The sequence below is a fragment of the Phascolarctos cinereus genome, unplaced genomic scaffold (genome assembly GCF_003287225.1).
Source record: "Phascolarctos cinereus isolate Bilbo 61053 unplaced genomic scaffold, phaCin_HiC Scaffold_1;HRSCAF=81, whole genome shotgun sequence".
NCBI classification, from domain to species: domain Eukaryota; kingdom Metazoa; phylum Chordata; class Mammalia; order Diprotodontia; family Phascolarctidae; genus Phascolarctos; species Phascolarctos cinereus.
Window position 1 is genome coordinate 104,101,129 of NW_027555514.1, and position 27,416 is coordinate 104,128,544.

Below are 27,416 nucleotides of genomic sequence, written 5' to 3' on the forward strand. Positions count from 1 at the left end.
GCTCCATAGCCTCTTTCATGTGAAGCAGCCCAGTGTAGAGAAGAGAACTGCCTCCATCATGGAGGCTTGGTTTGAATCCTGCCTTGATACATCTTGGCTTGGTGACCCTAATCAAATCACTTTAGCTTTTTTGGCTGCCTGTCATCTCACTGTTGATTCCTGTTGAGCTTGCAGTCCACTAAAACCCCCAGATCTTTTTCAGATAAATGTTATTTAGCCGCACCTCCCCCTATCTTTTATGGAGTTGATTTTTTTGGACCCAAGTATAAAACTTTACATATTACTATTAACTTTCATCTTATTAATTTGATCCATTGTTCTAGCCTGTAAAGATTTTTTTACATCCTAAGTGTGTCTGTACACAGTCTCCCCCGTTAAGTTACACATTCTTTGAGGGTAGGAAGTATGTCTCTATAATTTTTATTCTCCCTCCCCTACACTTCCACCCAGAAGGAGCTTCATAATCATTGATGATAGAATGTTTTATTTTGCAGCCTTTCTCATGGCACCTATTCTTTTCCTCCTTGTGTTTTCAGCACTCTCTCCAAACAAAGAAAAAATGTCATCAGCTGTGTCACGGTTCATGACTCTCCTTACTCTGATTCCTCCAGCAACAACAGCCCCTACACCATGCAGCATCGAGCAGGCCACAGCAATGCAAACACCTATGACCCCAAGGGGGCGCTGGAGAGCCATTGCAGCGGGAATCCTCGAACTATTATTGTGCCACCCCTGAAAACCCAGGCCAGCGAAGTGTTGGTGGAGTGTGAGAGCCTAGTACCAGGTAATGTGGGGCAGGCCAGGGAAGTCTCCCTGAAGGTTAGTTCTCCTGCTTTCTGTTATAGACTGTATGTAAAGTCTGGGGCTTGGTGCTAGCAATCACGAGTTCTGGTAGCTTCAGTTCTCTCTTCAGCTAGCTGACTGAAATGGGAAATGTGGAAGAGTGCAAAATGTGGCTGGAGGGAGTCGTGAGGCAGAGAAAGTATAGGAAAGTATTGTTGGAACACCTACGACTTCGGACTCATTTGATGAGTAAATCAAACCTCATTCATTTGGAACCCATGAATTTGAAACTTGTGCTACTTAGGAACTTCAGCTGAAGTTTACTCTTAAGCCATCTGTGAAAAGCGTTGGCTAAGGAAATTGAGAGGCGTCTGCAAAATTAGAAAGACATCGTTTAACTTACTAATAATGATAAACTTCATACACCAAAAAATGTTGATAGCACTGCTTTACAGATAATTAATATACATATTACCCATAATTCTTATCTATTCAGCAAAATAGGCAAGTTGGAATTCTACCTAGGAAAACTTGCTATATGAAGTTAAAACTGTAGTTTTCTAAAAATACTTTATAATTCAGACCACTATTTCAGACTGTCCTTCTTTCTGTTTCTTCCAAATTGGTGAGGTTTGACTACACTAACTAATGCTAAACAAGAGTAACCCAGTATAATCAGATATGATGGTGAGGGTGGGAGTAGCTGAATATTTCCATTGCCAAGCAGCATTCTTCACAGGTAAGCACCAGATCTCACGCAATGGGTTTCCAAAAGGAACATGAGACTTCTTAGGGGTGTTTGTAGCTTAAAGACAGCGAAACAAGATCTTTAAGGCCCAGGTAAGTGAAAGCAAAATGGAGCCAGATGCTTTCCTACATTAAACCTGCTTTGAAAGGAAACAATCGTAACAAAGATTGTCTCTCGTTCTCATGCTTCTATTTTAGGGAGGTTTTTATCATGATATGAAGATAAATGGGGACTCTACCATGTCTTGAAATAGAAAAAAAAAGTGCCTAGGGAAAGTAAAGCTAAGGAATAATTTAATTAACTTATAGATAAGTTTAATAGTCCATGCTAACTTACATTCCTATTAAACCTCACTCCAGTAGATAAGTAAGTAAAGTCAGGTACTCAAAGGAAGCCAGTAGTCCTTTCCGTTTACCTGGAAGAAATTGCTGCCTCCCTGACACAAGTAGGCAAATAGCTAGATACATCAAGTTTTAGAGTTGGGTAGGATCTTAGAATTATCTGTTGCTCCCCCTTCAGTATATAGTTTCCAAGGTTGATTGTTATAAGGAGAGTAATGACCAGTTGATCTTCATGTGTCTTCATTGGAAGCAACCACAGAGATCAATTACTTATATTCTACCTCATTGTTTTACAGATGGGGAAAGTGAGGCTCAAAGGATAATTAGTAGGAAGAGGTTATAAATTACAGGAAGGCTTTTATTTAGACATGAAAAGTAACTAAATCATAAAGAATTTTCTATCAGGATTGACTTTGAAACATACTGCTGTGGAAGACTGTGGAATCCACTTGATCTCAAATGATTCAGTTACCATCACTCCAAGAGGTAGACATGTAGAGAAATATGCATTAGCCTTTGAAGTTCTGGGGTGGTGGTGGTTGTTTGTGTTTTTCCTAGCCCATTGATTTCCAAAATCTACAATGGGCCAATCTCATTTTTGAGAGGAAGACTAGAGTGCACTTCTGCACCTTGTCCACGTGCTATGCTGCCTCTCCTAAATAACCAGACTCGTCTTTCTGCTACCTGAGCTTGCCAGTCCCTAATGGCTTCCATTTTCTTATCCCAGAAGGAACTGATAGTCATATTGTACTTCAGGTATGCTGTGATAGAAAAAGTGGTAGATTTGGAGTCAAGAGCATCTGGGTTCAAATCCTGACTCTGCTGCTTCCTGTCTTACATTGATGTTTGGCAAGTTATTTAACATCAAAAGGAGGGATTAAACCAGATAATGTCTGAGGTCCCTTCCAGCCCCAAATCTCTGGTCCTATGAAGGAGAAACAAATTGGCCTATACTGAGATTTACTGAACCTGGCTAGCTTCTCAGCTCTTGTCCATCTCTCAAATTCTGTCATTGTGGACTTACAGATAGCATTTATTATCAACCACCTTGATTGACCACCCACTGTGTGCAATGTCCTCTGTGCGCATGCTTAGTAACTAACGTAAGGTCATCTGTGTGTTTTTCCATACTCCAGTTAAATATAACTGCATGGTCATAACTCTACACTATGACATATCCATAGCCCATTTTAAAATCCCATTATCTAGGCTTTAGAATGGGGCTGATGTTTAGCTCAGCACAAAGGGTAAGGCAGTAATCAATTTCTCTGGTATCAGTGACAAGAATTTTGGCTTTGCTTCCTCATCTAAGGTCATTTTACAAAAAATATGTATAAATCTGATGTTAAGATGCTTTTTTTTCCCCCCAAGTCCCAGCACATCTTGGGGTTGTACCTCTAGAGCCGGAAGGGACCTCAGAGGGAATCGAGTCTAATCTCATTTTATAAGTGAGGAAACTAGAAGAGAAGTTAAGTGGCTTGCAGAAGGCTTGTATGGGTAGTAAGTTAGGGCAACATTTATTTAAGGCATTAAAAAAAAGCATTAGGTTTGGGTTATGATATTCCAATGTCTACAGTCTATTCATATGCTAATTAAACCTGGTTTGGGGAGAAATCTTATCAACCTTAGGTTTAACATCTCCATCTTTTTTCTGATGTCCTTCCAATAAAATGATCCCTTTATCTTACTTGACATATTTACATGAACCATTTAATTTTTTTTTTATATTTAAGTAGTTACATAAGTAACTTCATACTTATGATGAAATCATTTTCTTTTCTGTTTATTCCTTAATCACATAGGGACTTTTTTTTTTGTCTAGGCAGTGGGGTTAAGTGACTTGCCTAGGGTCACACAGCTAATAAGAGTTATGTATCTGAGGCCAGATTTGAACTCAGGTTCTCCTGAATCCAGGACCGGTACTCCATCCACTGTACCACCCAGCTGCCCCCCTTTTTTTGGGGGGGAGCACTTCCTCCTATTCAGTCTTTAGCTTACTCTTGACCAGGAACAAGAGAACTATTGCCATAACTCGCATTTAGACAGCTTTAAAGAGGGTATCTGTAAATTCTTTATCTGAAATAATTTCTAAAAGAAGGCAGTTGCTAACTGAAATCAGTTTAAAAGGCTATTTATTTAACAAATGATTAGATACAAAATTAAATCAGAGGGTCTACATGAAAAAGAGGAGATATGGAGGCTGCCCCAACCCATTCTCTGCTTCAACTCAAAGTAAAGGATATAGAATGTCCTGCTTTGAGTTGATGGAAGACAGACTGGGGGGGGGGAGTTTAAGCTACACAGGCAGAGATGTGGTCTCATGTCCTCTGGAAGAGAAAAGGAAAGTCTCCTAACAAGAAGCTAGAGAGAAAGGAAGAAATCTCAACTGACTCCTTCCATTTCATTGGTTTAGAAAGAATCTGGTTCTTGTCACTGGCGAGAAGAAAGCTTGAATTTTGGAGAGCCCAGCAGAAGTGGCTGAGGGAGACTTTAATTCCAAGTTAAGGGTCAAGTTGAATTATCAAGGTTAGCATTCCCATCAGTCAAAGGGGACACAAAGAGAAACTTAGAAAAATTGAAAAAAAAAAGTAAATATAGTCATCACGTGATTGTTATTTGGGGTTTTCCGTTGCTCTCAAGTAATGTTTAAATTTAGTCTTTATTAAAAGTCTGTTTAGCTGTTTTGGTATTTTATATTAAAAGGTATAGAAATTCATAGGTTTGAATCTGAGAGGCATGAGCAAAAAAGCCAGTCACAGGGAAAGTGTGCAACTTGCAGCTGAAACCATGAGAAGGTGAAATGAAACATGAAAACATGAAAATGTTCCCGCAACTGAAGCCACAGAAGCCCCCACCCAGACAGCACTCCCCTCAGTTCCCTTCTTTTTCCTCAGGAGACCGTCGTAACTCCTCGTGTCTATCCACTTCCAAATAGCAGCCCAGAGGGTGTGGTACTTAGCACAGTGATTGCATGAAGAACACGCCCAATTTAATTTAAGCAAAACTGGCAGACAGGTATAAAACTACTTTGGAGAGGTTCGTGTTTCTTGCTTTATATAAAGAACCGAAAGGCTTGGATTGGGTCCTGACCAGTGCTCCTGACAGTTTGTTTGGGGGTTTTGGGTTTGTTTAAGTTGCAGATAGATTATGCCATGCTACATAAGCAACAAACTAAAATGTTGATATATATGTGAGCCTTTTGTTAGTTAAGAGGCTTGTTTTGCTCATTTGCCCAAGTGAATCTCTTAAATGGTAAAATTGCAAGTAGTGATAGAAATTTAGGGCAGAGGACCATCCATTAATTAGCAACTTTAAAGCTTACTCTGGAAAAAGATAAGAGATCTACAAATGCCAGTGTAGAAAATCAAATTAGGCCTCAGACACATAACACTCACTAGCTGTGTGACTCTGGGTAAGTTACTTAACTCCAATTGCCTCACACCAAAAAAGAAAAGAAAGAAAAGGAAAAGGAAAATCCAATTAAATCCTCAAAAGAATCATGTGAGAGAAATACATTGTACAAGTATATTACCCCCATTTTATAGATGAACAAACAGAGGCTCAAGGAGGTTGTAACTTCTACTAATCAGAAGTAAGTTACCAGCAAGTATAAAGAATCTACAGAAGACAAAAATAAGGTCCTGCTGAATGTTAGCTACTAGAACTTGTTTCCTTGGTGTGTGTTCAAACCTAATTTTTTTTCATGGGTTAATGTAGCAAGAGCAAGAATAGCCTATATAGTATAGGTACACACATAAAGTCAAGAGCTCTAGAGGAAAGTAGAAGTCTCAGCATGTTGCATGGAGGATTCATTGGAGAACACAAAAGAGTCAGAGGATGAGAAGGCAAAGATGTGAGTGGGTTGCACCTTATGCCACTGGAGGGAGTATCCACACAGAGAGATCACAAGTCTGTTAAAGTACTGAATTATACTTACTGGCATTTTTTGTGGCTGCCTGAAGTGAGAGTGGGGCCATAAGAATAGGAGAGGAAGAAGGACCTGGGGGAATAGCAAGGACAATAGATATGGGTACAGAGGAAGAAGAAAGCCCACAGTGTCCCTCATTGTCTGCCATGGCAAATGGAATAAAGGAGAAATAGCAGATAAGAGTAGTATATCCCACTCACAGTTTAAAAAAAGTGTCTGTGGGGGGGGAGGATCTGATGAACAGAACGGGGGAGAGTGCTTTGTTATGGGGGAGAGGATTCCTTCAATTTTCAGTTAATTGAGTTTAGAGTTTCTGAATAGTTCAAACAAAAAGTCTTAAAGCATACAGAATTAGAATAGGAAGATGGTACTTCATGGGGGGAGGACCCTTTTACTGAGCAAGAGAAGGAACAAACGGGAAAAATGTGTTGCTGAGGTTATTGTAGATACTCAAGATCCAAAAAATCCTATGCCTACCTCATAAGTAACTTGTCCCACAAAGACATAGGCTAAGATTGCAAGGATTAAGTCGTAGTTTACCTTGTATACGTCACCTATGAGTTGGCAAGAGTGGAAGACACATGTTGCTCAGTTTCTATTGGTCTGCAATGACATGGAAGTCAGAATATTTTAAGTCTTTTGAAACAAATCGTAGGATGGGAAAACAGGCACCAAACTGAAGGCCAAATCCATTACCAAAGAAGTGTTCAAAGATTGGGCAGGTGCAGCTCTGAATCCTGAAACCGAGCGCTGTCGTCACCTCATGATGGCATTCTAAAACTACAATAAAAATTACTGAGATTGAGGCATAGGTGCTGGAAATGCAGAAATAGGTATCAAAAAGTAATGTGTTCAAACAGGGAGATAATCAAACAAGCAAGATTAATCCGTTCTTCGCGGTCACAGGAAAGCTTTCCATTGTTCACAACACTGTGAGTCATAGGTGGTTGCATGGTTGTGTGAGCATTTGTATGTGCATGCATGCACGCATGTGTGCACACACACTGAATTTTCATACCCTTTGCATTAACTTCTAGTAGGCTATTTTTATCTCAGTCTGTAAGTAGGAAATCCCAGATGAAAAGATTGTGCTACTACGGGAGCATCTAGAAAGGTTAGTGCCAATGCCTTTGCATGCCTTGTGGCATAGCCCACTGCTCTAAGGATATTGGGCTTTTCCCCCACTTGTTAAAAGGATTTAGGAAAGAAACATGTTGTTTTGATCCTATGGAAAGCTTCTCCAGTTATGAAATGGAGTCTGGTACTCCTGTTTTGTCATTTGTTACTAGCTTTGTTATTTAAGACCAGCAGAAAATATCATCTGTTCTTACTAGTTTGTAGATGAGCTTCACAAGGTAGTTTGTGAATAATTTCCAGTGACTTTGGCCTATATTTTTGTCAGTCACTCACTTGTGAGGGTCTGACAATAACTTACTATTCCTCTCAGACCTTGTTCAATAAAGCTACTTCTTTTTGGCCAATCCTGGATCTTTGAAGGCTTCTTGTTGAGAAGATTCTTACAGAAAACTTCTGTAAAAGAATCCTCTGGGTTTCTTGGATACTATAGCCTGTCTATAGGTAGGGAGGATATATTGGTTCCATATTGACTAGGACTGGCAGCTGTGAAGCTTTGTGATTCAGAGTCTTTGCCCATTCACAGAAGTAACCATTTTCTTAACTTCCATAAAGGTTACTCACCTTTAACTGGTTTGCTCAGGAAATGACCTTCCAGGCAGGGGTCTGATTCAGAATGAAGTGACTCAAGTAGCCTGAAGATTCCCTCCTTAGTCTTATCATGTCATTCTGGGAACATGAGATTTGTATAGCTAACATTCACATGTGGTAGCTCCTTCCTGTTTGAACCAGAGAAAGGTAGGCATGTAATATGGGGGTACTGGAAAAAGCAGTAGCACACACGAGTTAAAGGAACTTTTGTTCAGGGCTTGACTCTGTTATTTAACTGTTTGTGTGACCTTGTACAAACAACTTTGTCTCTCTGGGCCTCCGTCTCCTCCTTTATATGATGAGGCTGTTAGATTTGGATACCCTCTAAAATCCCTTCCAGCTCTAAATCTGGGATCCAAGGATCCTCATATGATTGCAAGGCTCCAGTCTCCCTTATCTACTCCCCAGTCTTTGGGTGAGGCCATAGAAGACTCCCTATCCTTGCCCTTTAATTTAATATTCCTGGGAAATTGGTAACAAACTTGGTCCCATCCAACTAAAATCAGGAATGTAATCTTTATTATTCACCTTAGCACCTTCTATCCACTGAACTATCAAACCTCTCAATCAATTCTGTGCCAAACAGTCTGGACCTGACCAAAGTCTTCTAAATTCTATTCCCTCTCCCTCTTCCCCCCCCCAGACAATTGTCGTTAAGTGACTTGCCTAGAGCCACACAGCTATTAAATGTTATGTGTCTGAGGCCGGATTTGAACTTAGATCCTCCTGAATCCACGGCTCGTGCTCTATCCACTGCACCACCTACCTGCCCCAGAATTGTCTCTTGTTAGAGGCAGCTAGGTGGTGCAGTGGATAGACTGCACTCCAGCCTTGGAGTCAGGAGGACCTGAGTTCAATTCTGGCCTCAGACACTTGATACTACTGGCTGTGTGACTTTGCCTCACTTTAAAAAAAAAAGAGAGAATTGTCTCCTTCTTTTGGCCAACAGTTCTTTCTACATGTCTGCCTGTTTGTGTTTACCTAAAATACAAACCTTACGAACCTCCTTAAAGAGATCAACAAAATAATAGTTGTTGACTGTTGCAAATGCTGTCAGATGTGATCCATGTATTCATTTGCTTTACATTTTTTCTCTTTTTACATGGTTCACTGGGAAGAAAACTACTATAAAAATGACTGTCATATTAAAACTAATGAGATCAAAACTTTTGTAAAACTAGAAATTCCATGTCATTTACCTTCTTGACACCCCTACTTTTCAGTTATTTTAAATGTGGTCAGGAAAGCTTACACATGGAAGCTCGCTGTATTACCTTTTCAGGTGACTTTAATGGCTTTTAATTTTTCATCTGTAATCTTTTTCACATAGACTCTGAATTGGTAACTCCTTGATTTTTATCTCTTCTAGGCATTACTTGTGGAGAGCAACTTTCAGTTAATGGAGGGAACCCATGGGGGTATAGATGAAGAGTCCTCCTAGTTCTTCAGCCTTCTTGCCATCCCAGGGCATTCAGCTTGGCAGGGTTCTAGTAAAGATATTTTCAGAGGATCTAGAGCAGGAGTTTTTACTTTTTTGTGTGTCTTGGACCTCTTTGTCAGGTGGAAGCCTATGGCTACCTTCTGAGAACAGTGTTTATAAATGCATAGAATAAAATATATAATGTTTTAAAATAATCCAAAGATTAGTAAAAAATAATGATGTCATTTTTCCCCATCCAAGCTCCTGAACCCCCTGAAAATCTATACTTGGATCTCAGTTTAGGAACCCCTAACCTAGAGATACTTTTTTAATCAAGACAAACTTATTTTAAGGTAGCAGTTCTGAATTCACATATCTCATGAAGCCAAATTTATGGAAAGTCTTTGCTCTGAAGGTGGCTCTTCACATATTTGAAGTTTGGTTTGCTTATTGGCTCTAATATTTACTCCCTGTAATTTTGTTCAGTGTAGTGCAGTTCATCAAAGAGCTTTTGAGCACCCACTTTATGTAAAGAAAGCTCTGTGCTGAACCCTGCTGGGTACAACTCCCAGGGGCCCTGTTTCCTTTAACTCTGCCACCACCTGGCTCTATATACCCCCAGCTTTAGCCCAGGGTTAGGGTTAGAACCAGGAACGGTTTTCATTCTTTTGTTTTGTCCCCACTCTTACCAATATTTTTCATAGCCACTAGATGGTGACAAGTGTAAGTTTAACAAGGCTTGGAAAAATCATGGAAATAAGTATCTTCCTAATGAAGGTTAAAAAAGTAAGATATTTTATGATCTGAAAATGTCATTATTAGGTGAAACAAATTACAAATCACAAGAAACAAAATAAACAAATGCAAATGACATGAAATAATCCCCCCACTTGGCTCTCTTTAGATTTGTATTAAACTCACTTTTGCCTACCCTCAACCTCATTCTTAAACCAAATTAGGTATTTTAAAATTTGTTCCCATAATTTACTCCATCCTAGATTATTTTTTTCTCCTCACAGAAAACCTGGGACAGCCACCTTTGTTCATATGGGAGCTGTCTTTTTTGTGCCACCTGGACAGGTCCACCTGGTATGGGGCCTGCCCCTCCTGTCACCACTCAGTGATGGAGAGCCTTGTCAGCTCTATTTTTAGCCTTGCTTCTCCTTAGGAAAGGGGCATCCCTCCTCGTAACTTTTGTGTTTTTGTGTTTTGCTTTGTTTTTAAACAAGACCTGTGATTTCATTGGAATAAGGAATTCCCAGTGAAGAACTTCTAGACCTGCAGGTCACCACCTTTTCTGATATTTCACAGTCTTAGAGAGAAGCCAGGGCCACAAAGAGGTTAAATGAATTACCCAGAATGTGGAAGAGGCAGAATCTAAACCCAGTTTCTCCTGGCACCAAGAGCAGTTCTCTAGCCACTGTATCGTGCCCATATAGTAATTTATTTACAATATATAATTTATATATATAATTTGTCATTCCAATATAACAAAGAATGCAATAGTTATAAAAATATGTTAGCTTATTTCCTCTTAGTCCTTCACTAGCTCAGCTATCTCTCTTTCTGAACACACACTAGTAAACTAGGGCACATAGAGAGTGACTGGAGCTTTCCACATCTAGTATTTTCCTGGTTTTTAGTTCATTCCTTCTATTGATGGCCAAAGAAGACTAGGAAAGGATAAAATTCTGGATTGTTGGAATTTTTTTTTTTGATGAATGGAGCCTATTTTAGGGGCAGCTAGATGGCACAGTGGATAGAGTGCAGGGCCTAGAGTCAGGAAGATTCATCTTCCAGAGTTCAAGTCTGATCTCAGACACTTACTAGCTGTGTGTCCCTGGGCAAATCACTTAACCCTGTTTATCTCAATTGCTCATCTGTAAAATGATCTAGAGAAGGAAATGGCAGACCTCTTCAGTATCTTTGCCAAGAAAAGGCCAGGAGGATCACCAAGAGTCAGACATGACAGAAAAACAGCTGTACAACAGACAAGCAGCCTATCACGTCCTTCTGGGTACATTTGATAGGGGTTCTTTGGGATTCTGCCCAGCGGCCAATCAAGTACTTCTTAAACATGCAGTACTTAAGACATTCAATATCAGTTAAGTGCCTTTTATTTGAAAGTCGTTGTGCTAGGTCCCTCCTGAAGACCTATGACACAAAAACCATCCAGCTTTCTGGCATCCCTTCCTCAGCTGTGAACTAGCTGCATTTTTAAGGTCTCAAATTCTACTTCTGATTTCAAATGCATATGTGATCCATGACCTGCACATCTGAAGCAGAGAGAAAAGAGTCTCTGCCTTAAGAAGAAAGCTTTCCGACATGCCCTCTGCCTACCAGTGCCGTTCTTGATTATTCTCTGACTTCCTGGATTCTAGACCACACCTGCCTAAATAAACATTTCTGCCTGTTAGCCTCCTTAATTACCTTATTCAACTTGAGCTGTTGCCTCCTGGATCTTCAGTGCTTGTCTGCTCTTTCCAGCCTTGTCTACTGCTTTGACTGGTCTCCTTGCCCATCTTGTAAGACCCTGTCAGACGCCTCCTCACATGCCAGACACTCCAGCAGAGTATTATACACCACTCTTTGATAGCGGTATCAAACTTTGCCTTTACATAGTACTTTAAAAATTTCAACACACTTGAACTTCTATTATTCCATACTTACACTGTCCCTTTGAGATGACTTGAATGGGAGATGTTTGTTTTTAACCTCAATTTTGGAGCTGTAGAAACTTAGTAGCCAAGAGGTGAGGTGAACCTGAAAAAGAGTATGGTTAGTAAATGGCAGAACCATATTAAAACTGTCTGGCCTTTTCATTAGATGATATTGTGTGAAGGTGTGTGGTGTAGCAGAGAGAGTGCTGGACGTGGTTTAAACCCCACTTCCTAGCTCTGTGACCATGGACTTGTTCCTGGGCCTCAGTAACCTTATCTCCAAACGATGATAATACCTCTCATGCCAGTCTGCCTTGTTTGGAGGATGAAATGAAAATATGTATCTAAAGCACTTTACAAACCTTCCTAACTCCAAGAATCTGTCCTTTCATTGTATGAGTTGCCTCCTCTACCAAGACAAAATCATGGCTACAGTTTAGTAGATTGTGTTCAGGAGTTGCTGTAGTCAAAAAAAATCAGAGCCACCCCAGCTAACTTGATGCTTTTTCAAACTTAGCTTGGTTGGTCCTAGCTAAAGATTATAGATGCATAGCCATCCCTGGGCCCCAGATGTCAGCTGTTGTGATAGCTGTGGCCTCTTCTCCCAGACCATGCTCTTTTCCTTTTCTTTTTCATTTCTATGCAACAAATATGTACAAACAAGCTTTATATAGGATAAATAGGAAATAATTTATCCTTGGACCTCCATTAATGTTACCTCATTTGCATTCAGTGCCTGATTCTACCCCAAAGTGGAGCAAAGGTTGGAATTCAGATAAGACAGAATGGTAGTCATTCTGCCATTGAGGGGATAAGACTATGTGTGACTGGAGTCAGGAGGACCTGAGTTCAAATCTAGTCTCAGACACTTGACACTTACTAGCTGTGTGACCCTGGGCAAGTCACTTAACCACAATTGCCTCCACAAAGACAAAAACCAAAAAAGAGTATCTTTAAGACACTAGACAAAAACTTGAAGGTGTCCTTTTTATCACTTTGCTTTGTTAGAGTACCATCCCCTAGGGGACTTTGAGCCTTGGTGATTTGATTTAACAGTAGCCATCTTTCCTCTTCCTGACAGTCAACACCAGTCACCACCCATCCTCCTACAAGTCCAAGGCCTCCAGCATCGTGACCTCCACCAGTGGTCACTCTTCAGGGAACTCGTCTGGAGCCATTGCCTATAGACAGCCTCGGCCAGGACCACATTTCCAGCAGCAGCAGCCTCTTAATCTCAGTCAGGTAAGCCACCACTTTGTGGAGTTTTGGGTGTTGCCTAACTACTGGTTGCTAGGTCATACGATGGATAGAGCACTAGCCTGGAGTCAAAAAGACCTGAATTCAAATCCAGTCTCAGACACTTACTAGCTGTGTGACCTTGGGCAAGTCAATTAACCTCTATTTGCCTCCATTTTCTTATCTGTGAAGTGAGGATAATAACCACCTACCTCACAGGGTTGTTGTGAGGATCAAATTAGATAATATTTGTAAAGCACTTTAGCTCAGTAACTGAAACATAGTAAGCACTTCATAAATGTTAGTGATTATTATTGTCGTTGTTGAGTTGGTTTCAGTCATGTCTGACTCTGTGACCCCTCTTGGGGTTTTCTTGGAAAAGACACTAGAGTGCTTTGCCATTTGCTTCTCCAACTCATTTTACAGATGAGGAAACTGAGGCAAACAGGGTGAAGTGACTTGCCCAGGGCCACACATCTAGTAAGTGTCTGAGGTCTCCAGTCTTCCTGACTCTAGGCCTGGCGCTCTAACCACTGTACCACCTTTTTTTTCCTTCTTTTTTTGGTGAGGCAACACCTTATTGTCAGGAAAAATTACCTCAGAGCTTCAGCCTTAGGTTACCTCATCTTCAGCATTAAAAAATATTGTTCTCAACCCTTACCCATATCACAGGGTTATTGCATAGATGAATTAATTCTAATCCTACCTGCCTGGAGGCAATATGTAACAATCGTGTACAGACGAGCTTTATATAAGATAAATAGGAAATAATCAACAGGGAGAAGGTACTAGAATTGAGAGGGACTGGGGAAGGCCTCTTGTAGAAGGTAACATTTCAGCTGGGCCTTGAATGAAGTCAGGGAAGTCAGGAGGTGAAGATGAGGAGGGAGAGCCTATTCCAGGCCTGTGGGACAGCCAGAGAAAATGCCCAGAGTCAGGAGATGAAGTATCATGTTTAAGGAACAGCGAGGAGCCCAGTGTCACTGGACAGAAGAGCATGGAGATCAGAAAGATTGCAGAGGCAGGTCTGAAAGGCTTTGAATGCCTAACGAGATTTTCTGTTTGATCCTGGAGGTGATAGGGGGTCCCTGAAGTTTGGGGAATCAGGGGGTGACATGATCAGACTTGTGCTTTAAGGAAATCACTTTGGCAGCTTCATGGGTTGGATGGATTGGAGGAGCTGTGACAGACAGATCAGCCAGCCGCTTAGTACAGTAATCCAGCTGCAGAGAGATGAGGCCTTGCACTATGTGATGACAGTAACAGAAGAGAGAAGTGGGTATATATTAGAGATGTTCTAAAGGTGAAATCAATTGATTGGATCTGTAGATAGTGCTGAGTTGTGGAGGACACTTAAGTTGCAAGTCTGGCGGACTTGGGAGGATGGTGTGAGGAAGGTGAGTGTTACTTTTGGCCATACCAAGGGAAAATGATTTGGCTAAAGTCACAGTGCAACTTGCTAACAGTTCTAGGACCAGAGCTTTACAATCTTCCTGAATTATAGGAGCAGCACTCTAGTTAATGAGCCCCAAACATCCCACCTGCCATCTCTCTGCCTTTATCCCCTGCCTGATAGAGAGTCTAACCCAGTGTCTTGGTGCTTCTTATTTTTCAGGCCCAGCAGCACATCACAACGGATCGTGCCGGACCTCACCGGCGTCAACAAGCCTACATCACTCCTACAATTGCTCAGGCTCCGTACTCCTTTCCGCACAACAGCCCCAGTCATGGCACAGTCCACCCTCACCTGGCTGCCGCTGCTGCTGCCCACCTCCCTACCCAGCCACATCTCTACACCTACACCACCCCTGCTGCTCTGGGCTCCACTGGCACTGTAGCCCACCTCGTGGCCTCCCAAGGTTCTGCTCGTCACACCGTGCAGCACACTGCCTACCCAGCAAGCATCGTTCACCAAGTCCCTGTTAGCATGGGGCCTCGAGTCCTACCCTCACCCACCATCCACCCAAGTCAATATCAAGCTCAATTTGCCCACCAGACCTACATCAGCGCCTCTCCAGCTTCCACCGTCTACACTGGATACCCATTGAGCCCTGCCAAGGTCAACCAGTACCCTTACATATAAACACTGGAATGGGGGAGGGAGGGGTAAAGAGAGGGAGGTTTGAAAGAAGGGAGGGGAAGAAAGGAGAAGGAGAGAGAAAGGGAGCGCCTTGGATTGAGGTGGAAGCAAGGCTGCTTTTTATATAGAAGGATGCAGCTCACAAACAATGTGAATGGGGTAGGAGAGTGGGGTGGGAAAGGTAAGGAAGTGAGAGCTAGGGGCTGTCAGTGAAACTTGAACAAGGAAGTGGAAGGAGAGGACAGAGGAAAGACATTTTGAAAAAGGAAGGGACTAAGGAGGGGAAATTATTCTATGCTTTTTATTTTTAAAAAGAAAAAGGAAAAAACAATAACAAAAAAAAAAAACCACAGAATCATGTATCCATTCTGCACCAAACTGGAGAGGAGAAGAGAGCAGCAGGAAGGTCCCAGAATTTGGGGCCCCAGTTTTTGAAGAACTTTACCTATAGACTTTTGAAAGATTATTTTCATATGACAGCAAGTGACATTTAAGCAGTTGCTGTCAGGGACACCTGAAACCGAAATCCAATAGGTTTTTAATCAATTGAACATAAGAAAAAGGGATTTTTCCAGAACTCTGAAGGGTCCACAGCCCTCCTGAGCATCAGGCAGTGATCCACGGGTGCTGATATGTAGTCGTCATTCTGGGGATGGAGAGAAGAGGGTGAGGGTGGGAGTGGGGCAAGCCAGGCTCTTCATTGTCTTGAGTCAAATTCACGTACTCGTGTTTGACATAATCAGAGAAGGGCAGCATGATTGAAGATCTCCTGGAGAGGGTCTCATTTTCCCTTCTGAGCATTCTGGATCAATCCCTAAGCAATGTTATTCCTAAAATGTCATTAATAATGTATGTTGAAATTCTGAGTTTTCTTTTCTGTTGGAGTTTTATTTTCACTTTGAATCCCTAGCCATGTAGGAGGTAGCAGAAATTTTAGCCCACCCTCTCCCTCCCCACCTCCATGTAGGATGTAGCACTGTAGCCCTTTTTTTCTTTATGTTCAACTTCAGTGATACCAATAGATTATTCTTCAATGTGATTGCACAAAAAAGTGATATAACATAGGCATGTAACAAATGTGATTGTCCAAGTTTGTGTGTGTGTGTGTGTGTGTGTGTGTGTGTGTGTGCGTGAGAGAGAGAGAGAGAGAGAGAGAGAGAGAGAGAGAGAGAGAGAGAGTGAGTGAGAGTAAGAGAGACATAGAGAGCTGACGCTGCCTTCTCTCTGTGATGTGTTCCTCGGCACAGCCATTACAACTGTCACAGTCTTAGTTTTACATCATTCCCTCCTAGTGCCTTACCAAATTACAGATGTGGTGGAAGGGTTTACTTCCGCTGGTACTCCTAGAAACTGCCTGAGGCTAGTCAGAATACGATCTCAGCCCTTCTTTTTTGCTGTTGTAATCTCGCTCGGGCTTTTTCTTCTTTTTCTCCTAATCCTCGTTTTCTTGTGGCTAGCTGTCCTCTCTACTGTTTGCTAACTTTGGGTGTCAGGGAGGCTTTGCAGGAGCTGGAAGGAGCCTACATGTCTTTGGAGAGTTGGATAGAAGAAGTGGTAGCAGAATCAAAAAAGGGCTTTGGGTAAGGTTTTCATTGGTTGGCCTGAGAAGTAAGACATTCCCACCTTCTCAGTTACCAGAAGTCTGTGGGACAGTATTACAAGTAGCCCACCTCTGCTTTAGAAATGAGGGATCTTTGTCAGGTTACTGTCTCTTTTCTTTTCTTAAAAGAGGGGGAAATGTAGCCACTCATTGAGAGAATAGGGATTTTTCACCAGAAGTCACAACAGACTCGGGATGAGAGCAGGCCCTGCAAATTCCACATGCTATTCATTCTTCCTTTCTCTCACCCTTGTTCCCTCCACCCCACCCCCCTACCCCCCAGTCAGGAATTCAGAGGGTCTTGACTGAGAGTCAGGAAATCCAGCTTCTCCTCATGACTTTTCTACTTACTATGTGACCTTGGCCAGGCTGGCCACGTCTTTGGGCCTTAGTTTTTTGGCCAGATGGTCCCTAAGGTCCCTCCCAGCTCTAATGCTCTGTGATTCAGTCTCTCAGCCCCTCTTCAGTCCCCACACCCAAGTTTCCTTTCCCCCAATTCCTGCTGTCATTGCTTTACCCTTGCACTATTCCCAGACCCTGCTTGTCTGGCTTCTCCCCCTCCCCAACCCCACAGAAAAACCACCAGCCTAGACTTTTTGCTGCTAAATTCTTTCCTCAAATTCCCCATCTTCTCTAAGCCCCTGGTTTGCAGAGGGCTTAGGGGGTGGGGGAGTAGTTCCACAGGAACACCCCAACTTCACTGTTATCTGGGACTGACTACCCAGCCAGGGAGCAGAGAGTTTGAAAAATATATCTCTCTTTTGCACTGCAGCAGGGTTGCTTCAAGCAATATCTAGTAGCCACTGATAAATATTGGAAGTTTCTTCAGGGCCTCTGAATACAGGTCAAGGGAATATTTTCCCCAAGCAGAGAGAGCCACTCAGAATTTGATTAACGGAAACCGAAAGCAATATTCTGGTACTGACAGGACATTTAAAAATTCTTTCCAGACCTTTGATTGAAAGTGACTCTGAATCCAGGTTTCAAAAGTACAAAGAGATCATCGAAAGAAATCCCAACTTTTACCCCAGGGGTACAGTGGGTACCTGGACTTGGAAGTCAGGAAGTCAGTCAAATCTTGCCTCGGATTTTAACTGTGTGATCCTGGGCAAGTCACTTTACTTCTTTCTGCCTGAGTTTCCTCATCCTTAAAATGAGGAGGTTGGATTCAATGGCCTTCAAGGTCCCTTCCAGCTCTGAATATATGATCCTATGACCTCTATGTCACATTTTCTTAATCCCCTCTGCTTTCACCTCCCGACCCCTCCACAGCTCTTCAACTACAGACTTTCCCTAATCATCTTCTGCAAATAATGTTTTCATAATGACAATTCCGTTTCATCTCAGTAAAGCTGTTGTTAATTTAGCTCTTAATTGTAAAGGAACTCTGGAAACTTCCCTCACTCCTCCCCAACACATCTTAGAAATTTTACAAAGAAAAATCTCTCCAAACAGAGGAGTAAACAGCCCTAATACAAATGAGCCTAAGGTTAGGCCACATTCCCCATGGGCATGTCTAAGAGCATTTTTACCCCTTTGAGGCCCTGGACCCCATCTGAGCTCAAGCAATGCTTGTTGACTGACTGAAGTGTTAGGCAGACTGGAAAATGGTTGCAGCAGAGATCAAATTTCCACTCGCCTTGATACCACAGTACCACTCACCTTCATTTAGGACAAAGGGGTTGCCATTTAGGAGGTCACTGGAAATGGGAAGTCGGGAGCATGAATGAAAAGTGCAGATCTCCCAGAGTTACATGACCTTGAAAGATCGGTCTGCTATTGCACATGTGTAGATTATCCAACAGTAGCATTCTCCCCAAATGCAAAAGTGTCCAGGAGCTAACAAATTAAATTCAAGTTGGCCATGTTAGTTTCTTGGGCACCCCCAGAACAAATCCATTCCAATTCTGACTTCCCTGATTAAAAGGGTCTGATTTTCCCAGGGAAAAAAGCACATTTTCCATTAAAAAAAATGGAAATTGTTCATGTCCAAAATTCCCTGTTCCTTTTCCCATTTCCTCTCCATCTGTTTCTCCTCCCTCTCTCACCATCTCTTCCTCATCAGGTCAGCAATGAAAATTTAGTGTGACTTATATTCTCAAGAGAAAGGACAGCATTGCTTTATTGTAATCATGACTATTATAGTAATGCCAATATTTAGCTTGAATTTTAAATGAATTCATTCCAGCATCTCAATGTTTTCTTTCTTAAATTTAACCATATCATTTTGTGGTATCTGAGTACAAAAGTGGAATGAGGGCCATCAGAGGGGTCTAATCATGTGAAACAAAAAGAGAACAGAATACAGAAGATTGGCTAGGAACACCAGAGAGGTAGGATTTTTTTTTTCTTTTTGTCTCTGTTTACTAGAAATTTCCAGTAATATCTATATTGGTCAGGGCAAGAATGGAGTACAGAAAACCTAAAAACTGACCGTATTTTATAATTTGGCATACAGAATTTCCATTGGTTTGGGAACTGTTTTTTTGAGTAGACATTTCATTGGCTGAATGATTGGACCTGAATCAAAACTGTCTCAGTCCTTGTTACCGTTCTCACCACCTTTCCTGCTCTTACCTCCATCTCCAAGCATTACTGCCCCGCAGCTGCCCTAGAAGCCCAGTTTAGCTGTCAGACTGCAGTACCCTTGCCCTGAAAACTGTTGTGTATAAGAAGTTACAGTGATGGTCGGGTGATGATGACCACTATGGGGTGAGAAGAGAAAATGGGAAGCACACTTTTTTCCCAGGGTAACTACAGAGTCCCCTCCCCCCCCTTTCACTTTACACACACTTAGACATACCCTCCCCTTTAGCTACACAGTCCCAGGGATGTCCCACTTAGGACATAGGCACAAACACATGTGAAGGGGTAGGCATTTAAGGAACCACAGGATAATACCTGAACCCAAAAACCTTTGAATAGTTGAAAGTTATTTAGATGTGATGGGTCAGACCCCACATAAAATCATTGAATAGGACTATAATAATGCTTCCTACAACCATTATCATCATCATCACAAATATTTATTGAGCACCCTAATATTCTCAATACACCATATACATAGTCCTTTTTTAAAAAAATAGAATGCCACATACTCCATATTCTTGGGGAAGGATGAAGGGTTTAAATATTAGGTATCTGTTAGACTAGTAATACCTGCTATAGAAAGGTCTGAGACCTTTAATCCAAAATCTCAACTTTAAAACAATCCTGAATCAAGCCCAACATAGCAGCACTAATCATGTTTCCAATTCAACATCCTCCCCTCACAATTTCTAGCCCTGCACTTTTAGCACAGAGCCACTTGGGCAGTCTGGAGAAGGTACAGACTCTCTCTCTGTCAGAACAAGAAGCTCAAGTGCAGAACTTGTTGCTAGGCTTGTCCCATTTCTATTTCACAGAATTGTTGGCTTACCTCGAACGTTGTAGGAATCTTTAAGGGGGTTGTTCCTTCCTGTTTGGAAGAAGCTGTGAAGAACAAGATGAGAAGGGGAGAAAAATGGGTAGCTTGAATCTTCTTTTGCAGGTGCATTTGCCTCTGGCTGATTGGTTTCTCCTGGACCCTGTGGATGATTACACCTATCTCTGTGGCTAGATCCTCCTTCATGATATGGCAGCTGTTTCCAGGAAAAGGGGGTAGGCAGACTGATGTGATGGTGGTGGAATCTGAGGCACAGTGCCAATGGAAGTTGCAAAATGGAGCATTTGGTGCTTCTAATTCTGAGGGGAAAGAAAGGCCGGGCCAAATTGGTGTTTGTAATAGTGACAGGCAATCAATGTGGGCTCTGTTTGTTTTTCTAGCCTTACTAGAAAGCAGGATTTTTTAAGGGTGGGGAAAAGATCTGGGCTTTCTCTTCTTTTCAGGGAAAGACCCAGCCTGTCAAAAATACAAGACCATTGGCCATCAGGAAGGGGCAGCGGTAGGAGCAAGAGATGGCTATTTCTTGAATTGACCTTTGGAGTTGAAAACTGAAAATAGTTCTTTTTGAATAAGCTTATGGTAGAGATTTGGGGGGTGTGATTGTGTGTGTGTGTGTGCATGGAGCAGGCTTTACTTGGAAACTGGAGGGAAGGAGATGAAGAGACTTAAGGAAGTATTCTTGGTGGTCCATGTTGGATAAAGACTAGAAGCATCCCGTGTCCCCGTTCTTTGCTTCCAGGATCTCCATCCTGGTAGCAAGAGAGGGGAGGGGACATGTGCAAACATAGCTTCTCTTACTGGCCTGTCAGACAGCTGTGAAAGAAAAGGACAGAAAGACGAGAAGGAACTAGGTAGGTGGCCTCTGCTCAAGAAGGTAATTCAGCAGAAGAACAGTGGTTTGTTCTGGAACTAGAGTTTGGGACTTCACTACCCCATCGCACTCATGATTTTGCCATGAAACATTCCAGCACAGGGACACTTTCAGTGCTTGTTTTTGTTTGTTTGTTTCCTTTTCTTTGTGATAAATTTCAGAAGGCATAGCCTCAAAACCGAGCACAGCAGAAATCCCATTACCAAACTTGAAAGGAAGATGAAAATCTTCATTTCCTTAGCCAAAGAAACCTTTGCAGAACCATCATCATGTGCAGACAGAATAATGTTCCTGTCTTTCTTTTACAGGCAATAATAACATCATTAAAGACCAAATTCCATTTTTTTTTCTCTTTCTCTCCCTCCCCTGATTTGTAAGTTGTTTTGTTGTGGGGGGGTTTTGTCACATTCATTTCAAAACTACACTCACCTAATAAAGAAATATGAAGATTAGCAACACTAAATACTGCTGCTATCCCAAACTGTGAGCCTACTGTAATAATACTGGGGCTAAAGCTCATCTCAAGATCACATCCAATACAAATTTAAATAAACGTTCCCTGTGGTTGGAAACGAGTATTAGGAGCATCAAATGCAACTGGAAACTCTTTGGCATAGCTCATCATTGCTAGTCCACTTTGATGCCTTAGAACTCACATTTATTCTCCACAGAAGAGTTCCAGTAATATCTCAGTCAGGGAGCTATGGAATTGGAAGAACCTGCAGGGGTGTGTAAACTCAAAGGAAACACTTTAAAGTCTTTAGTTCATCACTAATTGATAACCATTAGGGGTAGGAGTGTGTTCTAAATGCTTCCTACTACTTGTAGGTGTCTGAGAAAGAGACACCCCCTCCAGATCTGAAGAGATGTGCAGGGAGGTGAATGGGGGTGGGGGTAGGGGAGGCTGTGCCCTCTGGAGGAAGAGGGCCTAGCTTGATTTTGCCTCCATGGTCTTTCTACCTCCCTTTGCATCACCCCTCTATGAATCTTTGACAGCCTCAACTCTCAGGCCACCACATTGGAGAACTAGCTTTAATACCCTGTTTAAAAAAAAGTAAAGTAGCCTGCCATATCCTCCAGCAGTGACCTTGTGCATGTACAGTCGTGGAATGTGACTTTCTGCACATAAAGGTCCTTGAGTTGATAGAGCAGAGCTGTTGTGAATCTGGCCTTTGGGACGAGGTGGGGGTGGGAGTGGAGAAGTTGCTTTGTTCTTCAAGTCAAGGTCGAGGCTGTCATCACCACTAGGCTGTCCCTGGGGGATCAGCTTCTCTGGAGAACCAGATGTTAGGCTGTTCCAGACTCGTTCGTCACCCCCTCCATTCTTGTACCATGACCACAGTAGCCCTTAAACAAAAGGTAAATAATGCTGCATACTCTGATTGTAGGATTAAATCGGAATAAGAATTCTAAGGGCAACTTTAAGCTGGGCTTTTTAAAAGAGAAGAACTGGGGAAAGGCCTTGAATTTGAGTGCAGCTGGAGTGGGCAAAATAGCTTGGCTTGTGGAGTAGACGGAGAGGGGAGGGGGGTTGTTATGGTTAGTCTGAGGCCATGCTCAGTGGTTTTAGAAAATAACAAAGCTGAAACGTGTTTCTTCTGTATGGATTAGCTTTATCCTTCCGGTCTTAGCAGTGCTGCTAAACAGACTTAAGTGTGAAGAAAAAAAATATGTTCTTTTGTTTTTAAAAAGTATCTTTTGCTTGCTTATAGTTAATCCAAGAAAGGCAATACTAAAGGTATATTTTTTTCAAAATGCTATTTTTTACTGCACTGATAAATACTATGACAACTCTGATCTCCGTAACAGATCAACTGTTCAGCTGTGGGTGGAACCATATGAAGGATTCACACCAACCTTGTAAATACCACGTGTAGGTCTGTCATCCAGAGGCTTCTTTTTCTTTATTTAAAAAAGCAAATACAAAACCCTTCAAAACCAGAAACAAAGCTGAGGTTTCCTTTCTGAGACAGGCAGGCAGCCCTCTCAAAAGAGAAGGAAAAGCAGCAGCCCTGAGGAAACCTGGCCAAATTTGAGGATCCAGTTGGAACAGTCTCAAGAGCCCTGGAGAGGAATCATGAATGCAGAGGCATCTTGATTTCAGTTGAAAGGTGACATGAGTCAGAAGTGTTTGAGGACTAGAATTCTGTAAGGTAGCTGTTAAACTGCTGTGGAACATCCTTTGAATACTTTTTCCCCTATTTGTTTTTCCTTTTAAAAATGCTTTCACTGGCTCCAGGCTGCTTTGCCTCAGTTCTCGGGTAGTTTACATGAGTTCTAGAATCTTCCAGAACTCCTGCCTCCGTTGGGAAGCAAACCCGGCTGATGACAATTCAGGATCCTGGGTTGCTTCGCTAGGTATTCTGGAATTCTGACAGGACACCTGAGGATTTTTTTTAGAAGGTTTTAGATACATTTATCTTACACAAACTGTGACCTAGTGGCAATAATTACCTCAAATGTGGGCATTCATCCTGGTTTTAGCCTTTTTGAAAACATGTAGCCAGCTTGAACTTGGGATAAAAAAAGACTACGGGCTCCCCATGGGCTGAAAATAATGATAAATGCCCACCCTGGTCATTGTTGCTTGAGTGAATTCTGAAGATAGTGATTCTTTACAATAAAAATTAAACCAAGGAATAGATTACTGTGTGTGTTGTACTCAAATGTGATGTTAAAATGCACATGTACGTATATATATGTTTATAGCTACTGTAAAATACTTTAGCCTTCTAGAAGATATTTAAAGAGTCACATTTTAAATTAGTATAAACTAAATCATTGACTGTGGATACTTAAACAGATACCTGGCTACATTTTATAGTTAAGGTGTTTTCTAGTTTACATTTAAACTGGTACTTTTAAAGGGAAATTTTTGTTTGTAGATGACATCTTCAAACCCCCAGTGGTTTGTTTGCCTCTTTACTTTGAGGCCATGTCCACATAAGGCAAGTATTTTCTAACTGTGCTGTGTTCGTTGGCCTAACAGAAGTTTTTTCCCTTTGCTGTGATTGAATTCTGTATGATTTAGATAAGATATTCAAGAGAAAGTCTTAGGTAGAATGAAGGTTAAAGAGGTCCAAAAGCCTGGGTCCAGGTAGGGAAATTTTATACGCTGTTTTTAACTTTACACCCTCTGTTAAAATTCTTCTCTGATGAGAAGACGACGCGTGGCTCCGTGAGTTTTGTCTTCAGTAGAATTCTTTATCATCACAAGACATGGCCGTCAGCAGCCAGCCAAAAATAAGATCTGTGGACACATTTCCCAGCTACCCCGCTGTAATATTGCAGAGCACGGGGGCTTGAAACAAACATTGAAAGAAGGCTTTGTAAAAGGGGGGCATCTCTTCCCCTGATAGAAACTGACATCCACACCCATGTTCACTGGCTAATTCCTTCCCAAAGTTATAGTGCTGTCCTCTAGACCCAGCCTTCATTTTACCCTTTGAAAACAGGCAAGAAGTGTCAGAGTAGCTCTTTTTTGTTTTGGTTCAGTTGTCTAATTTGGTATTCAAAAGCATAAAACCTTGTTTAGCCAAGAAGCCTCCAGTGAAGATTGGGGAGTGTGTGGAGACCTGAGTGAGCAAATAGGAACAGATAAGGAGAAAACTTGGAGGATTTTAGCATTTAGCAAATGAAATCTGTAGCCCTACTAGTAATCAAAGATAATATTTATAGTGATACTAAAGACCCTCAAAGGGAGGGCTGGAATGTATAGTTCATAACTCACCTATGAGTCTGATTACTGGAACTCTGGATTCCCTCTCTAATTAATCCCTCCCAGAAGAAGATTTTGATGTTCTCTTTGTCTTTTATTTCCTTGTTGACAGTCATTCTGGAAAGAAAGTGCTGTGATCTAAATCTCATCCCTTAGCAGTTGATGCCCATTAAATAAAAAGTTTTTATCCAGACCCAGGGAACTGAAAAGAAGAAAAATGCATTTGCTGTTTCCTGGTAAGCTGCATTTGATTGTATATTTTTATTACTATTTGCTTGCTATGAATTTTGATGTAAGAACATCACCCTCCTCCCCCATTGTACTCCTGGTTTGGTTTGGTTTTGATTTGTTTTCCTTTTAGTAACCAAATGAATTTTGTGTCACTGGCTTTGGGGCTCAGCCATATTCTTGAGATTAAAAGTACAGAAAGTGGTATACCTCCTTAAGTTCTGTGAAGGAAGGGCTCTGCCTTAGCTCTCTGGGAGCGTCCAGCCAGACTTTTTGCCTGCTGTTCATTACTGGCCCTGCTACCCCCAGTGACTGCAGCTGCTAACTAAATTCCTGGGAAGTTATCGATACCAGGCAGTTTGCCATCCCATAGGTAACCTGGAAATAGGACCATTCCAGTTTCTGCTCCTGCCTCCCCCTGTGCCAGGTTGATTCAGTTAGTAGCCCCAGATGCAGAAAAATCAAGGGCTCAAAAAAGCCTTTATGACCCGTTGTTCTTTGCATCCAGTCAAAAGCTTGGAAAAACTCACCCACTTCTCCCTAAAATGAGTGGTCTTGCCTAGCTGTTAGCCATACAAAGAATTTTTTTAAATTACTACTTAAAATAGCTTGGCTCCGGTTATAGGAAGGGTTTGCAAAATGAAAAGGAATTTGATTCAAATATTAACCATATTCAGAGCTTTCCATATCTTCCAAATGGTTACATAAAGTACCCCAGCCCTTTGAAAGCAAGTGACTTTCCTTTCAATACTTCTAATTTTACTGATTACATATGCTTCTTTTTTTTACCCCCACCCCAACCTTTCTGTTATTGCTCATTTAAAGGATTTTTCATGGATTATCCAGGGCACAATCACGTTAGGCCCCAAGGCATCTCCTTATCCTCTGCATGTTTTGTTTTGTTTTTTTAACCAAATAAAGTAGAAAAGGAAGTTACACTTTGGGGCAGCAGAATTTCTAGTTTGGTAGAATCACTGTATAGCCTTTATATCTCCATATATGTCTGTATGTTTGCATATAGATATAGATGTTGATATATGTGTGTGTGTGTATATATATATATAAATATATATATCAAACCAAATTCTGATAGGAGAAAAAGTATAGCTTTATGACTAAGGAGAAAGAGGCATTTTTAAAGTTAGAATTAGACTCAGACTATTTAAAGGAAAAAAAATACCGTGAAATTATGTTACAGGCTGCACCGATTACACATACAGGTAGACCAGACGTGACTGACAGTTTGTTCCAGTTGACTGCCGCTTATTCCAAGTGGTACTAAAGGGTAGAAATGGTGTTTGCAGATGCCCAGCACTCAGCGGGATATGCAGATGGGCAGCAGCCAATCAGAATAACTGAATCTTCCTGTCACATCTATGTTGATGTGGTGGTTAGTTAGCCTCTTAGATGGTATTGTGTTTCCAAAAATGGAATCGATTAGGAGGAAAAGAGAAAGGACCTAGAGAAATGTTGACCTTTCAACTGCCCATGAATCCAAGCTACTCTGGAAAGATTCACTCCCCAGAATGGTAACAGGGAAGAGGAGAAACTGATGTTCTATCACCAACTCAAGAAAAATGGCTCCCTCCCCATTGCTATTTCACATAGATCTTTCTCTACAGTGTCATCTCAGCTCAGCAACCCTGTGAAAGCCCTGGTCTATTGTGTTCCTTCACTGTATGGTTTCTGTAATAAAAGTGTTAATCCATGTTAATCTTTGTGAAAAAATTATTGCGTGCAACAGTATTTTCTTGTGTACCTCTTTTTCCTATGTGAATTGTCCCTCTTTTTTCTTTATTTATAAATGTCTACTTTTTTTAAAAAAGACAAACCAATGTGTTGTAGACCTATATGTAACCTATTCCTTAGTCTCATATTATAGGTATAAGAATGGATATTTTACTTGGCTTTAGAATGTTTTACAAGAAAATTAATTCTTAACTGATCAAGTTCTTGCTACTAAAAAAATGCTTGTGTTTTTCATCATGACGTCGTGTGCTTCTAAATTAATAATCATTTTCGTTGTAGAAAAATGGAGTGAATTTATATTAGTCTTGGAAACTAATAATAGCATTGTAAATTTATGAGATGATTTTAACAGAAAAAATTATAGAAGAATATAGTTATTTTAATTGTAATATTACTAACTGTAGGGTGAGAAAGGGGGTCCCATTGTGGTGAACTATGTTATAGCTTGTTACTCACAGTTTCTTTTTGATCATTTTTTCGGTCTCTGAGGTGAAACGAGTTATTAATTGAAATTTGTAAACTCACATATGCATATTGTATATGTGTAGAAATGTAATCACGCTTTGTCTTGGAATTACATTAAACTGTTTGAAATCACTGCAAACCCTGCTTGGCCCTGTCATTGATCTTTGACATATGTATCTCTATGTATCTAGGCAAGTTACGATCTTGAAAGAGTTCGTCTTGGAAACATCTCTTGGAGTCACTAACCCTTAGTAGCTAAATATTTAAAACAGTAACGACGCCACCCACTGCACTGAGGAAGGTGTGCCCAACTTTGTGTTCTTAACCGTAGCACTGGTCCATAGTAACATGTAAGAAGCTTTCAAATTCCCCTGTACCTGAGCTGCCCCCTCAGGCTCCCAGGGCGCACTTACACAGTGCCCTGTCACCTCCTAGCAGGG

At 41.3% G+C, this 27,416-nt stretch overlaps 1 protein-coding gene across 1 annotated transcript in view; it reads left to right on the plus strand.

Annotated features, from left to right (window-relative positions):
- HIPK2 (homeodomain interacting protein kinase 2) overlaps positions 1–27,115 on the plus strand; it is a 258,216-nt gene extending 231,101 nt beyond the window's left edge. Inside the window, exons 14-16 of the mRNA XM_020998088.2 lie at positions 537–784; positions 12,687–12,847; positions 14,457–27,115. Of these exons, the coding sequence (XP_020853747.1) occupies positions 537–784; positions 12,687–12,847; positions 14,457–14,924 (877 nt within the window). The 3' untranslated portion in view covers positions 14,925–27,115. The remainder of the gene's footprint in view (positions 1–536; positions 785–12,686; positions 12,848–14,456) is intronic.
- Positions 27,116–27,416: the final 301 nt, after the last annotated feature.